Source organism: Aythya ferina (assembly GCF_964211825.1).
Source record: "Aythya ferina genome assembly, chromosome: 11".
NCBI classification, from domain to species: Eukaryota; Metazoa; Chordata; class Aves; order Anseriformes; family Anatidae; genus Aythya; species Aythya ferina.
In genome coordinates this window covers 19,156,138-19,173,835 of record NC_140307.1, presented here as the reverse complement: position 1 = coordinate 19,173,835, position 17,698 = coordinate 19,156,138, and the positions used below count along the sequence as shown (strand labels likewise).

Sequence of the window (17,698 nt, the reverse complement as noted above, 5' to 3'; positions counted from 1 at the left end):
TTTTTTTTTTGTGTGTGTGTGTATCAGGTAGCTAACAGTTCACATACAAACTATATCCTGAAACTTATTGATCCAAATCATTACCTGAAAATGTATGAGTTTGTCAACCAAGTGTTTTTCACTGGGGAGTGATGAGCTGCTAAAGACATGGTTTATGCAGAAACATACATGTATATATGCTGACAAGGACATGTATCTGCTCAAAATGAGAATACCAGACTCATCCAAGAATACCCAAAAGTGTATGTACTGACTGAATTCATTTTCCAGTTCTCATTCTTCATATTAAAAATGTATTTTATTTAACAACAACAAAAAATCCTTTCACTCTCCTGTAATAGCAAAATTATCAGATATGCCAAAGAAAAGGGATTTAAACTTTATTATTTCCTTCCCCAGATAAGGGCCATAGCTAACAATAAAATAATTCTCCCTACAGTCCAAAGAATATGTTATTGCAAGAATATGTTATAAGCAAAGAAGTGGTCTACCATAAAAAGAAGAAAGCTGTAATCCCTGAATTATCAAACCAGTAGCTAGACACCAGTCTACATTGACAGAAATAAACATGCAATCTATTCTCTTTCATGAAATTAGGCAGGAATTTCCATTTCAGCTGCATACATATTAAGCAAGAATCTTGGTCACTGGATAATCTATTCAAGTATTTAAGTTTAAAAGATTCTATTTTCTTGTTTGCACTAGTGTGCTAATAGAAAGTAAACTTTCACAGGAAGGAAAGAGTTGTAACTCTCAAAAGGAGATTACTGAAAAAGTAAAAGGATCCTACTAAAATGAGATTAAAATGTGTTTTGTTTTGTTTTGTTTTTTTCTTTTCTTTTGTATTAGTAACTGAATTAGTAAAAATTGTTTGTACCTCAGTAATAATTAGTAGACCAGCACTCTTACAAGCTATAAAAGCAGTCTTACTAATTCCTTCAGCAAATGCTGCAGCAAATTGGAATTCAATATATGCTTTTTCCCTTGGGCATGCAGTAGTTTCAGCTAAATCAACTGCTCAAGCAGGTGTGCCTACATGCTGTACTTTTAGAAATCAGACTATATAAAACTGTATTTGCTCAGCTTCTTTCAAACTTTTAATTAGGCAAAAGTGCATTATTTTAACAGCTTGCCAAAACAAAACTCATTCCAACCCCCAAAACAAAGTGAATAATGTATAAAGAATAAGGACAAGTCATATAGGAAGATGAAAAAAAAAATTAACATAGGTTGTGATAATTTTCTCAAACCTAAATTATTTGTGAGAAGAATAAGTGAAGCAAATACTAAATCACAAAAACATGGTAAATAAATGGTCATGTTCACACTAGGCATACTACTAGGCATAAAAAAAAAAAGGAAACTTCACGGGAAAAGGGCTTTCTAGGTGGAAAGAGATACATTTACATACACATTACTGATTTTAAGGTTATACAGAATTTATAGATACATTTAGATAGTAAATTCAGATAGCAGAACTATGCCTTTAATACTCAGACACAACGATAACATTATTGCATTAAAGTAGATAGTGTCTTTTTTTTTTTTTTTTTCCTAAGCCTACCAACTTTGGAATCATTAAAACAAACAACAAACTAATTTTTGAAGAATTAAATTCATTTCCTTGACTCTAATATGCTTCTTCTACAAAGACAGATTATTTTTTCTTTAAATAACCTCTTGTGTGTGTGTGTATGAGACAGAAAAACAATCTTGTCGTCTTTACTCACACAACTTTGATTTGCTGTCAAAGGGATGATTCTTTACTGTAGTGGGGCATCATTTGCACATTACAGCCATTAGGAAAATGTACAAAGTTCTTTACATACTTCATCTGTTATCTTTGTTTATTAGGGAAAAAAGGGAATTATTACTCACACGTCTAACATTCCAAAACAGTTCTTGGAATGTAGCAGGGAGAATAAGGTCTGAACAGAAAGCCATTATGAGAAAAAAAAATTGTCACCAGAGGTATAGAGGGAAAAGGCCCAGGTTACTCTAAAATCTCTAAGGTCTCCGTTAATTCAGCAGATACAGTCTAGTACTGATCAAATTCCCTATTAAAGAACACTATCTTTCAACAAGTAAAATCAGGAAAAAAAAAAAAAGACTTGTGTTATCTCTATCTGGACTCATAGTACATGGTATTGCTGTGTAGGAACTCAGGGGAGCTTAACAGCAACCAACCAATCAACCTCCTCCCCCCACCAAAAAAAAAAAAAAAAAAAAAAAAAAAAAAAAAAAAAGAATTAAATGGATACAACTCAAGAGCTCTTATTTAGATGACTCCATAAGGAGGTAACAGCCCATATGAGAGCATCACAAATGGCACCAAACTGAAACTTAGTCACAAGACAGCTGTAAATAAGAATACTATTCAGCTCTTAAAAAAAAGACACAATCCATACCAAACCATGTCAAAATCCTAACTAAAGCATTTCACAGTCATTGAATATAAACTAATGTTTTTTTAAACTGAAATTTATGGCAATTTTTTGTATTTTGTATAATAAGAAAATCACTTATTTCTACAGGTGACACTTGCTTTTATGGCTTTACCTTCCCTAGAGAAAGTTTAAAATTGTACGATAGTGTTTTCACAAAATAAACTATGTATTTTTTCTATTCAACTTCAATAATTTTATGGGTGAGATTCTCCAAAGCTAGAATTTGTCAGGAAAAATATATTATTTTAGTATGTTCCTAACTGAATACATTGTCTCTACCAACAGAGTACTGTAAGACACAATGTAGGCATAACATTTTCTTGCATAAAAAAGATTTCATGTTCAAGCTGGAATCTTGGAAGTGTCCTTTAATATAAGAACTTGTGTTGAATATGTACCAGTAGACAATGCAATAAGCAGGAAAAGTAACTGAGAAATGCATGTTTGTCCTGCAGGATGTTGTATACCTACTGAGGTATCCTGAATATCCAGAGCCTTGTGGAAGATGCACAGTTCTTTGCTGCACCAGGATCAGTATTTTTTGTTCCCCTCCTTACCTCTAGGTCATAGTGTCAACACTGAATTTCATTGTCCCTAAAATACTAAATATGGACCAACATTGGTTTGCTGAATGAAAACAGTCTGGACAATATCCATTGGCTGACTAGTGAGCCTTATTTGGATGGGTCAAATAATAATGAGCATACTATTTCTCAAAATGTGGAAAAAGTGTTTAGTTGATAAATTTGTTTTAAGTAACAAATGTTATTTGGGATGGTTCTTATAACATAAGGGCTGATAAAATATTCATTCCTTCTAGCTGCCATTATTACTCTGTGTGTGTTACTTTAGATAACATAACAAGTAGAGATTGTTGCCTCTCATGTTTTATTTATCTGTGGAGGTAGGGGTTTCGTGGTAAAGGAAGTATATTGCTTATAGGGAATGGAAGTTAAAACAGCACAAATGTGTTAATACGCCTCCAAATGTGCTTGAAGAGACCTCATTATTCTCCTTACTTTAAGTAGTGAGGAAAATAGTTCTCTGGAAAGATAGGGTGTGAAGTTGGATAATTCAAATTTTTGTTCAGTTGAAAAGTTTCTTACGTCATTTTATTCATCAGCTGTAAAGATACTTAACTTTTACCTGTTCTTTCATTGAAAAGACATCCTATAAAAAAAATCTCTACAGGAAGAATGCAAATTACACTGAATACGTCCATATTTAAGAACAAAATCAGTCATGTCATTCTCTCCTCCTCCCCTCCCTTTTCTTTCAAAGTGCTTTGAAAAAAAAAACAAACAAAAAAAACACAAACGACCAAAAGAAAGGGTTCTTACCTTTCAATTTCACTTGTATCTGCTGAAGGCATGTTAATTATCCTGTTGATTAAAGCTATTCTGTTAAATAAGAAAAGAACTGTTTCCGATCCCTTTGCTCCATAAGCATTATTCACTGGTTCTTCCTTTGTTTCATTTTGTCCTTCAGTTGCAGCAAGGTACTTGTTTGATAAATCAAACACTCTCTTTGAAAACAAGTTACTCAATGTGTGTTCTTCTAGCACACCACAATCAGTACACTTCCATCCCGGCAACATCAGTGATATGTGACTTTCATTTGACAGAAGTCCAAAAGAAACTGGACACTGGAGCCGTAATATATCTAGGTGTCTTACACAAAGATTGTCTATTTCTTCATCTACACCCCAGGGTAAGAGACATGACAAAAGCAGTTTAGCTGTATCTGTGGCGATGTCCACATCAATGTTTCCTGATGACTGCATTCTAATCTTTCTTGAACTCTTCATTTTTTTCTGTCTTTTTATGCCACCACTTTCTTCCAAAGATCTAACTGCATTAGTATCCCCACTGACTTGGTTTGCACAAACAGCATCTACTTGCCCATCAACTGTTGATATGGAACCAGCAGTTTTATTTCTTCTTAATGTCAGTGCCCTTTTCTCAGTAGTACTTTTGGCTCTTTCTATAGTGTCAAGGTTGTGGAATGAATTTGATGACTTTAATCCACAGAGTTGAGATGACAGCAGAAGTTCCACAAGTTTTTCCAGATCAAATAAGAGAATATGAAAGTTTGCACTGTTCCATTTTGTCTTAACTGGTAAAACAGTAAAGGGCTGTCGAATGAGGCTGTTATCCATTATCTGAAAGAAAAATAATAAATGTCCAAAAACAAATCCATAATATTTTGTAATTTTATAGAGTTGCATAGAGTTGCATATAGAATAGGCTAAATCCATTAACTCCATTAAGTCTAACTTAATCATATTTATTCACTTCTTACTTAGGAAAAAGATTTTCCTTCTACATCATTTCATATATGCAAAGGGACATGTACTTAAACACTGCAACCCCAATTCCCCAACATCTTTTAAAGTAAAAATATTCTAATAAATTTTCATTGTAGAGAAGAAACTTTTTTTTTTTTTTTTTTTTTTTTTTTTTTTTTTTTTTTTTTTGGTCTGAGACACATTTCAGATGAGTTTCCAGGAAAACAACTACTTTCTTTCATAGGAATCATTGTGCCTCACTACCAAGGTGCACTCTTCTGAAGTTACTGGAAGGACCATCAAATGTTAAAGTCAAATTATGAGATGGTGACATCTGATATCAGAAACCTGCTCTATCTATTAAAGAAGCATCTTTTACCTTCAGGGAAAAAACAGACATGAGTATAAATTCCATTTTGATTCTTTTGCCCGTTTCTTTAAGCAGTTACGGCTTGTATGCTTTTATTGTCCTGCACAAGCCTATACTCTCAGCACTGTGTTCATTCCAGTTATTTCATGTCTACAAGCAAGCATGTACAAGCAGAAAGATAGAGAAGCAAATTTTCAGCCCAGTGATGCTTCTGCAAAGAGCCATCATAGCACCATGCTCCTTATCACAGGTGATGCAGGATTTTCTGGATCTTTGTTTTGTGATAGTCAGAAATATTATGCTAATGCAAATGAAGAACTGTTTCTGCTGAGCATGTGAGCTGAATCTTAAAAGACACTATCAACAAATATTAGTAAAAATGAGGTGACAGCTGGATTTAATTTGAATGATTAATGATTGTTGATTAACTCATCTTTCTCAAGAGTAGTTTTACCTAACTGCTTTTGCATTGCTAACAAGTTTTATAAGATTAACTATTCATAAACTGTTAATATTTTAGTTACAAATAACACAAGTGCAATTTTAACCGTGTTTACAAGCAATTTGACTACTTAGTTTTGGATAATAAAAAATTTGCCCTTCTGTTATTTAGGGAATGATGTTACCACCAGGTGAAGATAGACTCTAAATATACAATCTTATTTAAAGATCTCTATGGGAAGGCATAAGTAAGAGATTATAACAGCTTGTTCAGGTTTCCTTTCTATCCCTTTCCTTTAATGTATATATTGTAACATTTATATATTGCTGTATTTCAGCACTAGGATTATTTTAATCTTTATAGTTACTGATACATAGGGAGAATCCAATGGAATGCAAACAGTGGAATTCATAAGCTAGTTTTAACATTAATAGAAAGTATTCTTAGGCTTTGAACTTTCTTCTTTGTTCTATACATTTATATTTGGTTGACTAGCATTTAGAAGCCTTTAGAAAAATCGCCATACAAACAAAAGAAAATACTATGACAATGTCAATCTGTTGAGGCATTTGGTGATGTTACTGGGTGCAAGGCCACAATAAATGTTTATTGGCAATATGAAAGCTTATTGACATTGATCCTAAAAGCATCTACAAAGTTACCTTAGCTCTCTGCCATAGGCATTTAATTCCATTGAAAGAAGGTGGATATCTAAAGCTTCAGACATAAAACACTATTTAGAAATATGGACAAGCTATTCACTGTAACATAAGATGACAGAAAATGGAAGGAAACCCATAAAACTAACTATGAACTGGAGAACAGGGAATAGCATTTGATGATGGTTATTGAAAAGTAGATTAAATTATTTACATTCTGTACTGTCTTTCCTGAAATTCCAGAAGTATTTTACAAAAATAAGTTTTACTATATACAGATAAGTATCAGAACTATCATTTTTAAATGAACATATGAAGAATTTAATAACTTGGCTTCAAGAAGTGGGCTAATAGGAGTTGCAATAACAAAGCATGACCTGTCTCTGAACCACATGGTCCAACTTTGGGGTCTCCCTGTTGCCAACACACAGGTCTCTGTAATAAGATACTTTTTTTTTTCTGACAATTTTTGCTTGATGCAATTTCATATATCATGGGATCTTTCAAACCCAAATTAGTTGATCTGATAATACTGTGTATACCCAAATATCAAGCCATTCAAGCCTTAGCATTCTCCCAATGAATTTCAAATTTTCATGTCAAAAAAAGGATTCATCTAATAATACAAAGGTTTCCTTCAATTCTGCAGGTTAAATGACCAGAGGCGTCTTTTTCTGATTTACCATTGTTAATTTTAAATTTTATTGTAGGCACGGCCTACCTTCTGATTCCACATTGGCATCTCTTTCCTGACCACCAATGTTCATCTACTTTCATTATTTAGCTGAGCAATTAGGAAGATTATTTATTAAAAAAAAAAAAAAACTTCTGAAAGTTGTTACAGGGAAAAAGCCTTTCTTGGCTTCAATAACTTGATCCACATTTTAAAAGCTGAACTTTGTCCTTTTTGTCATTATCCAGATGTATGAATTTAAAATAACTATAAATGCTAAGGCACACCACCGCACTTTAGTTGTAAGAATTAGCTGAATTTGCTACCACTTTTTTTTGTGCATCACTAGCAATAAGTTTAAGAACAATTCACTCTGAAGGAGATCTATGCCAGTCAAGAAAGTAAATTTTAGAAAAAGAAAAACATGTTTTTGTAAGGTCTAAAAACTGTCACTAAAAACGTTCTCATTGTCATGATGTACCTAACACTTTTTTTTTTTTTTTTTTACGTTGGAAACTGGGAAGTCGGAAGCACTTTATTTTATTATGTCTTTATACATTATTACCAAATTAATACCACCACCAGCCATTTAAGTTAAAATATTGGCTAGTTCCTAACAAAACTGATAAATTCTCATAAAGCTTTTGAAACCATCACAACTTAATTTAAACAAATTCTGAAGTAAAATAGTGTTTGTTCCCCTCTCCAAACCAAACAAAAACCCTGTTAGATGCTGAAGTTTAGTAAAGAGGTGACACTTCCCTTGTTCAAAAACAAAGCCATGTTGATGACATTCCTGCTAACAATTGGAGTTCAGAGCATTTGCTGCTTGGAGTAATCTGTATTCACTGATAATGCTCCATTTGAAGCCTTCACCTGTGAGCTTTAAAGAAGCTTGGCTACAGACCAAAATTATATCCAGAGACTCATCATCTCTGGTTGAATGACAGCTTTCTATATGTAGAAAAGAAAGGATTCAAAGAAAGGCCACGCTATATGCCATGCATGGCAACTATGACTTCTCTAGGGGCCATCTAGGGAGCTATTAAAGGTATTGGAGCCAGGACAAGACACGAGCCAACTTTGCAGGATTTCTTCTAACATGGAATCCTTTCCTTCCCATAACTTAGAAGACTGCTCTTTTACTTCCCTCTTTACAAATCTTTACAAAACCACATTAGCAGCCCAGAAAACATTTTCCCTTGTTTATGAGTAGTGGGAGGTAGGGGGCTACCCTTACCATAACACTGATCTATGTGTGGGCTATCTTTAACATATTTAAGACATAGACACTACGTAAAATTTTAAAGGGAAGTAGAATTCAAGTGTTATTTTATCTAGCTGCCTTCTCATCTCTAAAAGCATTTTTCCACTGGGATACAACTTAATCAAAGAACACTATTCCATGTAAAATACACACTTCCATTAGCTGGCAAGGATTCCTGTATTTTTTCAGCTCCTCATGTATATGTACTATTTCTGCACTCCAGCTTTCTTTACCAGATGCACTCTCTTGTTGGCTTTGTGCTAAAAATAGTTTTGACAAGAATGGTCTTGACATTTATTTTACATAAAAGAAATAAAGTGGCAAGATCATGTGGTGGACTCTAGAAGGAAAACCAGACTCAAAGTATGCTTAGAGAGCACTTTAAAACTACTAAAAAGAAATAGCTCAGTTCTCACAGTGTGGGTAGTATCAACTTCTACACAAAAACGTGTCCAAAACTATTAAAAGGGATTCTTACAGAGTTTGGGTTTCCTTTATCCATTGTACACTTTGGGATTAAAAAAAAAATAAAATAAAATAAAAATAAAAATAAAAATAAAAAAGCCACAGAAGAGCCTGCAATATGAATTATGGTATATAAAGCATAAATGTGAGCCACCAATTCCAATCTGTAAGGTTTTTGCTTTATTTGTTTTTAAATTATGCAACATTCAGGGAGTTAAAATTCTGCTCATTTAAGCTTTCTCTTGTGAGAGTAGGTTCTAGAAAATGTTAGGCTGAAATGAACAACTTATTCTCAGGATAAATTTTTCTTAGGATAAATTTCAGTTAGATTTTTTTTTTTTGGGGGGGGGGTGGCAATGAGCATCACTGAAGTATTGAGAAAGCAGTCTAAAATTCTTAAACTGTGCTACGGGTGATTTTGAGGCCTGGGGAAGGGGGTGGTAGCAGCTGGGAAGGGGATTTTCTGTTAGTGTCCTGCAGTTTTTTTTTAAGCAGATTTAAACTTCACTGTTTTGACAATCATTAAAATATAGTCTTAATAGACCACTTAATCATAGACCCAATAAAACACGGCATTTAGTCCATAATAAAAGTTTGTAAGCATGACTTTCACTTTTAAAGAGTAAATAATCCACTATTAAATATACTTATTAAAAAGAAATCTAGTTTATCAGTTAAATACCAGCATCCTTGTGTGTCTGCTTAAGTGCATTCAATTAAGACAATCTGTGAAAAATGCGAAAAAGTACACACACTTCACCCTTTCACAAATATTATTAAGCAAAAAAATGTTTTTAAAACTACTCTTATAGTCTAAATTGCTTTAGATGATAATTTCTGAAATAGCACAAAATGTTTGAGACTATGACTGAATGTATTTTAATGAAATTAACAGGTTGTTTTCTCTGTAATCTGACCTTGAGTTACACTACAAAGACAACAGAAATTTTAAATAGCTTTTACATATTTCATTTACTCCCGTTTACTGTTCATTACCTCTGTGGCAATCAATAGCATTGACAATAAGTAGGATTATTATTTTATAAACTAACATGTGACAAAACTCAGCTACCAAAAAGAAAAGGAGGGTGGGGCAGTAGAATTTGCCAACTAAAATTTTTTTGCAGGTGAAAAATTTTCTGCATCTTGATTATACCTGTTACTGGGATATCAATAGAAGTTCAGAACTCCTAACTTTTCTTGGAATCATGTCCCATCATTGGTCTGCCTCTAGGCTCATAAAAAAATAAGCATGTCTCACAGCTGCTTGTAAAAATCTGTCTGTTACTCCTACCCTATGTTTCAAATTTTTGGTTCATGGATCTGGAAGAACTGTTTTGACTGAAGGATGGCTACCACGCCCAGTTGTCTTAAATAACCGCTTGTATTGCCAGTGACAGCTCTATTCTATTCTCCATGATGTTTTTGACCTTGATGGTGGGTAGCAAGTTTTGTTGTTGTTTTGTTTGTTTGTTTTTAAATATTAATATGGAATACCTTAGTAAGTGGCTTTACCTGACTAGACTTTTTAACCTTTTAAATGAAAATAGTAACATTACATAATACATGTAAGGAACAGTTATGTTTCAGGGACATATTTGCAGGTGCAATCTAACAGTTTTGCAAAATAGAAAAATTGTAATTGTCTCAAAAATACAAATACATAAACAATGCACAAAATGGCTGGCACAGTGTAAATTAAAGCATTAAATTCATTTCTAAATCCTCTGAGCCCTGGGCTGCTGGAGATGGTAGTCGATAGTAGTAAAAAAATTGCCTCCTTGAAATGTGCTTGGTGGACAGCAGCTTGATGATTGGCAGCACAAATAGAAGACAAACAAGAAAGCCTTCAATCTGCAGCTGATGCACAGGAAGAACATGGGGAGCTGAGTTTACAATAGAGAAAACATTACCAAGCTAATGGCACAGGCAATCATTTGACCACCATGCATCTCTGATAGCAGCAGGGCATCCATTTCCAGTTAAGTGTTAGAGTACCTTTTTGCTTTCTCTGACCACTGCAGGGGTAAAACAACCTAGTGCGTGAAACCCACTGACTGGTAATAAATTACTATATTGGATACTTTTTGTTTTCTTTCAGCAATGACTTTACTGTGTATTCCTGCTATCATTACCAATTAAAGTGGAGATTGCTTTAGCAAGCTATATCTAACTGTATATCAGTCCCTATGCTCCAATTGCTTTAGCAAGTATCACAGGGTCAAGAGGCTCCTTTGACCTTTATCAGCTAAGTCTCTCTGACCACTCACTATTTGAAGCAATCTCAGCTGAACAGATGGACACTTTTGCAGATTCTATAAAGCTTAGAATATAAAGATAAATGAAATTGTGTTTGGGGCTTCAACCTGGTTTATGAACATAAAATATTGCTGCCAAGTTCCACAAAAATCTCAGATTTCAAACAGCACATCTTAAATCTGCACTACAAATACATGTACAAGTCCTCTTTATTGACTAGGAAAATATACTTTTCAGATTCAACTTCTACAGATAAAACTAAAAGCTTGGTACAACTTAACTTACTAGTTATGACAAAGTTACTTCAAATTTTGAAAGCTTAATTATTTTATTAATTTAAAGGGCAAGAAGAAAATTTAATCCAGGCTTTTACTATGACAGTCAGAATTAGTGTAGTACAAAGCGCATGTTCAAACAGATCATACAGTGGAGAAATACTAGAATAGTTAGATACTACAGAGCATTCGGATAGGGCTTGGACCTCGATTGCAAATTTCCCTGAACTTACATGTTTGAAAAAACCTTACTCTTTAAATTACTGCACCAAAATTTCAGTCAGACAATATCAAAAGAGAAAGCATCAAATTTCATGGTGATGCTTGAAGAACTGGTAATAGATATAAATGTGGTCTTGCCATATTTATGCATTTGTAATTGAAAAGTAATCATCAATAATATTGAATACACGAGTGTTATACAGTCTTAATAAGATATACTGTTGAAAATTTCCTAAATTGTATGAAACCATGGCATATTCTTCTTAAAACATGTCTCAGTTTTCAGAAAAATAAATCCAAGAGGTAAAGTTTTTATCTGAATCTTTTGGCAAAGCATCATTGATGTTTTATAGGAATACTAGCTTAAAACATTTTCTAGTTCTTTGTTCTATCACCATGTTAATTGTATCAGCTATTCACAATAGGCTTACAATAAGCCCTCTGTCATTTGCAAATACACAGCTATCTCATTTCACTCTCTTGCTCTGCTGAAATGAACAATTTAGGATACGGGCAAAAATGCATTTGGTTAAAAGATAGTTACAGACTATAGGTATACAATTGAAATAGATCCTAAGTACACGTTATCTTTAAAAATTCGCACAGGGCTAAAGAATTCAAGTCATCAGTTGCATATTCATCTCTACATAGTAGACTAACCCAATACAACTCTTACAGAAAATCCATCCACACTCCCACATCTATCCTGCCTGTTTCTTAAGGATCACTTGATTTTAGGGAGCATGTGAACAATTTATCACTAAAAGTATCTATAGCCTTCCAAAGCAGGCAAAGACAGGTCAGGCCTACCCACCCCAAAACAATGCTGATGTTATGCATAGGATGAGCACTATACAGAGTAAACATGACTATAATGAGGTCATTCTTATCACTTAACTTCAGACAGTTCAGTTAGTAATAGTCACAGGACAGACAGTATTCTCTTGAGGTGGGCATTCAGCACTTTCTCATGTCCATTTACTATTTTTAATACCTTTAACAATGTCTCTTCTACGTAACATTTGTATTATAGAAAAAATCCAAATGAACTGGGGAACTCCATTCACCTCAAAATAAAATCTGTCTATGTAGACAGTCTCTGCACCATGAAAAGCAGAGATGGAAGGGAAGTATAAAGTGTTTTTAAATGAAGTCTTATTAATTTATATACTAAATGTATGTATATTATGTCTACATCCTAACATATTAAGATATCTTGAATGTAGAAGTAAATACCATAACCAAAAATTATTAATCTTTAGAAACATGCAGGACTCAGAGACGGGCAATAGCCAAAACTTTTTCTAGCCTTACCCAGCTCTTAGAAAATCTGTAAAATGGAAAATCTGCCATTTTTCCTAGATCAGCTGGACAAACAATGCCACAGTAATCCACAAAGTACAGAGTTGATTCATGGATATGGGAATTATACTGAACAATTTACTGGAAGAATGAATATCCAAATATCTGTGAGAATAATGCTGGAAAGAGATACTGCCAACATGACCACAGAAGAAGGCTAACAGCATGGGAATATAACTTTGTTCCAAGAAGAACTGATGTATATAAAAAATTAAGTTACCAACACATGGCTGTTTGGTGACTCCAGCTGAAATAATGCATTTGCCCTGGCCTGCTCTGATTGTGAATTTTCCATATGGGATTGTAAGAAACCCATTCATATAATTTAGAAGTACATAGAAAGTACACAATTGAATTCTAAGAAAGTGACCTTCTCCTAAACAAGCAAACAGGAAATTATGGGATTAAATCCTTAGATACTATAATGTAGTCTAGCCCAGAAAATGCCGTCCTTAAAAACTCATGAATCTGCAGGCTGGACTTTCTTCAGCTCCTGTATCATTAATTGCATTTTCTAGGATATGTCAGAACAACAGCAATATCTCTGTACCTATAGCTTTCATGCCATCCTTTCTTTGAGTTGTTTAATCTTACAAAAGGCAGTAGTACTGCATAGGTTTCCAAGAGGACAGTATTTCCAAATAAATGTTCAGACGTATCTGGTTGGCTAAATCATCTTTCTCAGAATTAATTGCAAGAGCCAAACCTGACCAGCAGAACAAATTCAGGTTTGAGTAGGAAATTTAAGCACATGTAGGAAAAACACATCAGAAGGAAATATAAGCATTGTTTTTTTTTTGTTTGTTTTTCTTTTGCTTTGTTGTTGTTAGTGTTTTTTAATTGATCTGCAATTCAGTCCTTTATTTCTGCCTTATTTAAAGGAAGCAAGAGATTTAATGTTTTTAGAAGAATGCTGGCAGATAACAAGTCTTTCTTCTGCAAAGTAAATTTGGGTGTTGGTTTCAGGAGAAACCATTCTGCAAGCCCTGCATGTTCCATAATTTCATTTAAGCTGCCAATGTATTTCTGACAAAGCTACCATTCTGTTTTGAATGGGCATAGGTACACACCTCAGCACAGATCTGAATGCCTGTTGGTACTTTTCTTCACTAAAATACCACTAATCAAATTATACTTAAAAGGCCAGGAATCTAATGTTTAAAACAGAAAATACTTGTTGCCACAAGTGCAAAGACTCCACCGTTCTTTTGTCATTAATTGTGAATAATCCTCAAGAACTCCACTGTGGAACATCAAAACATAAAGGTTACAAAGATGATTTAATTTACTATAATTTCAGAATTATAATAAGGTAAAGCACTTACAAGGAAAAACTAGGTCAATCTACAGATGAAGTTGCATCTTAGGGACTTCTAAAGGGTAAAGGTAAAATAAAAGATTTAGAACTGTATAGGACTTTACATACAGAACTAAAAGAAACAATCAATGGAGAATAAGATAAAGGGAATAGCACTTCAATAGGGTAGAAACTGAACACAGGACATACACCCCCCCCCCAAAAAAAAAAAAAACAAAAAGAGAAAAAAATTGCTACAGCTTCCACAGGATAGAGAAGGGAATTGCAGCATGGCAACCGAAGTACATGGAAAGATGAGAAGGACAAAGACAGCAATGGCTAGCTTAGCTTCAGTAAATGGTCCTTCAGTGTGAAATACTTTACAAGAGCTACAGATGTTGAACTGCTTCTAGTAGAACCTTATAGCACTTCTGTAGCTTTAGCACAGGGTCCAATTAGATTTCTAGACAAAGAAAACAAACATATTAAGTATAATACTTCACCTTCAGTATAATAGCAGAGAAAAACTTGTAGAAGTATATAAGTACTGTGCTTTTTTTGAAACAAAACTTTAAAGATTATTCACAGATTTTAGTCAACCTGTGTTGCTTACTATCCACATTTGTAAGAGTAAAATATTTTACAATATCACGATGGCAGCCTTTTCTTTTCTTTTCTTTTCTTTTCTTTTCTTTTCTTTTCTTTTCTTTTCTTTTCTTTTCTTTTCTTTTCTTTTCTTTTCTTTTCTTTTCTTTTCTTTTCTTTTCTTTTCTTTTCTTTTCTAAGTAATCAATAGAGAAAACACTAAAATCAACAACTTATTGATTGGGTTGACGAATTTGGAAAACTGCAGTAACTTTCAGCAAAGCCAGCATGGGGTCCAAGCTATCAACCTCTCTCAGGATCATGATGCCCTTTGACTGTCACCTATTTAATCTCAGAACTCCAAAGTGATTCCTTCACTGTAGTTATGTTGCCACATTGGTCCCTTGACAAAATACATAATTGTGTCTTTCTCAATAAATGTGGTACTGAAGTACATTGCATTTGGGTTATGGGAAATCTATATATAGATCTTTGTTTCTTTTCTTATTTTACTACTACATTTAAATAATATACTACTAAATACAATTTCTAAACACCAATCCCTAAACAAGAAAAAGAAATACATTGGCAGAACAACAAAAGTTGTTCTTTAAAGAGAAACATTTGTCTTTTTATTTTGATTTGGCCTTAGTAGTCCATTTCTTACAAATAATGAAAGTTTGTAACTGCATAGTACTGCTATAAATATCACTAAACAAAATAAATAAAAGGTCTTTAATGTACCGTGCTTCTGATCTCATATTTGAAAAGTATTGGTTGGTATTTGTGCTTTGAATTCATTTCCACTATTCTATCAGTTTCCCCATTGGTAAGACTTAATTCGTAGTTATTTTCCAGTTTTCCAATAACAATTTTCAATTGCATCCATTATTTTACTAAAAGTAATGTCTGCTGTTGTCCTACAGTGCACTTATTTGCCTTTTGCTTCTGTACAATATTACAACACAAAGTAGGGTTTTTAATTTATTACTTCTGTACATTCTATTGTGTATTTCTTCAGTTTTAAGCAATTATAAAAATATGAACTTGACTACTACAGAAGAAATACCTCTGTTTCAGAGGCATCATACATATATTTTGATAAGAGCAAAGTATGTATGCTATTAAGTGAATAAGGAGTTCCTTAGTACAAATATTAGGTAAAATGTTTTAAATGCATTTTAAGAGTGCCATAGTATTTGTTAATTAACTACTCTAGTTATACTTATTTCTAATAATTACATAAATCAAATTACTCTTTACAGATCTTGTACACTTCAATATTTTTGACTGTCTGCAACATTCTTTAACGCTGTGTTATAGCTCAGTGCTCAAAGATCAGTATTTTAAGAAATAGTGAAGTGAAATATGTAAAACAAAAACTCCTATAAATGCTCATATGTAGATAAATCTATTTCATCCCTTCATCATTGTCTTGCTCATCTTACCTACACAGATATGAAGAGAATATTAAAAGTTTCCCTTTTCTAGTCTAGCTCTGCAGTAGTATAATTCAAAAAACCAAGGGCCAACATGGATCATTTAGTTTAGCAATTACTGTACAAATTTTAGAAGCTCTTCTTCCTCCAACATCTTTATCTAAAGGAAGCTCTAATCATATGGAAAGTGCACTAAAAATCTAAGAGTATTGAAAACACAGATTTACATCTAAATTATTGAAACTCAGAAGCTGAGAAATTTTCTAATATTTTATATTTGTGAAATGTCAAGGAAAAAATTCCCAAACATCTAGCTTGTGCATCAATTAAATCTTAATTTAATCTTCAGTACCGAAGCATTTATAAATATATATACACACACACACACACACACATTTAAAAAACAGCTTTTTACACAGCTTTGATAGCAAATGTAGTTATGATTTAAAGATATGATGAGAGCTAGTTCCATACAAACACCAGGAGCACACAATCTAGTATGTAGCCTATTGTAATTAAGACCAGTGATTCAATACCTATTGCTACTGGCCAGGTATCATAGCAACCTTGTGTCACTGAATACTGCTGGAAAACTGTTCAGCACCAGCAAGACTATGCTTCAGGAAAATCTACAATGGCACTACAGATTGTCAACATCTGTGGGGGTTGTTACAGGAAGAACAACAAAGAGACCTGCTTTTTAAAATAAACAAAACAAAAAAAAAAAAAAAAAAAAAAAAAAAAAAAAAAAAAACACGATAGCACAGAAGCAGTACAAAAAAGGAAAAGAGATACAGAGGAAGGAAAGACTTTGTCATTAGTTACATAACTTATGCACCCACATCCTAATACTCATCCACATAAGCTAGAGTTGAAATAATGCTGTGTTACCACATTGCTTACGTACATCCACAAAATACTTTCTGATTATTATTCTTCTTAAACACATGCATCATTTATCACTAATATTAATCTGAAAATAAAGCAGACACTTAAAAATATTTAAACCTCCACAAATGAACTCTAGGTAGTCTTGTGTAAATCTGGGGAAGAAAAAAAAAAGAAAAAAGAAAAAACAGGTTACTATGAACAAGAACCCAGTATTGATTTTTCTGCGGTGCAGTAAAGCATCTCCATTCTATTTGGCTGCTGTCAAAGCCACTCTTTAACAGCTGGAGTCAAATTGCACTATTTACAGCAAGAGCCCTTGTCAAGTGGACCATAAGTATTCTAACAATACACTATTCAAATGGCACTTTGCCACACAAATTGCCGACTTGATGAATACCCTATGTCAATGACTAAGGCCAATATAAAAGTTTCATTTTTATGAGAGGTTTTACATTCACATATTAAGTAAAGCTTTCTTGAAGAACTATTAAACTATATATTCCAGGTCTTTTGACACGGAAAATAATTAAAATCTGTTTAAATATATCAAGGGTATTTGACAACATTAATATGGATCTTGTGTTAACTGCATTTGTCACACTCATCTGTTATTGGTACTCCCACTGGCACGTGCAGCACAATAAAAGAATTAAAATGGTCAAAACACCATGAAATCAAAGCATTCTGCTTTTGTATCTGTGATTTACATGATGACAAATGTTTTGAAAGAAAGGCTTTGAAGCTGGAATGTTATGTGA

At 33.3% G+C, this 17,698-nt stretch overlaps 1 protein-coding gene across 3 annotated transcripts in view; it reads right to left on the bottom strand.

Moving 5' to 3' along the window:
• WDR72 (WD repeat domain 72) overlaps positions 1-17,698 on the bottom strand; it is a 118,352-nt gene that overhangs the window by 58,710 nt on the left and 41,944 nt on the right. For all 3 annotated transcript variants that reach the window (XM_084532298.1, XM_084532299.1, XM_084532300.1), the window contains one exon: positions 3,788-4,608. In XM_084532298.1, coding sequence (XP_084388424.1) covers positions 3,788-4,608 — 821 coding nt within the window. The remainder of the gene's footprint in view (positions 1-3,787; positions 4,609-17,698) is intronic.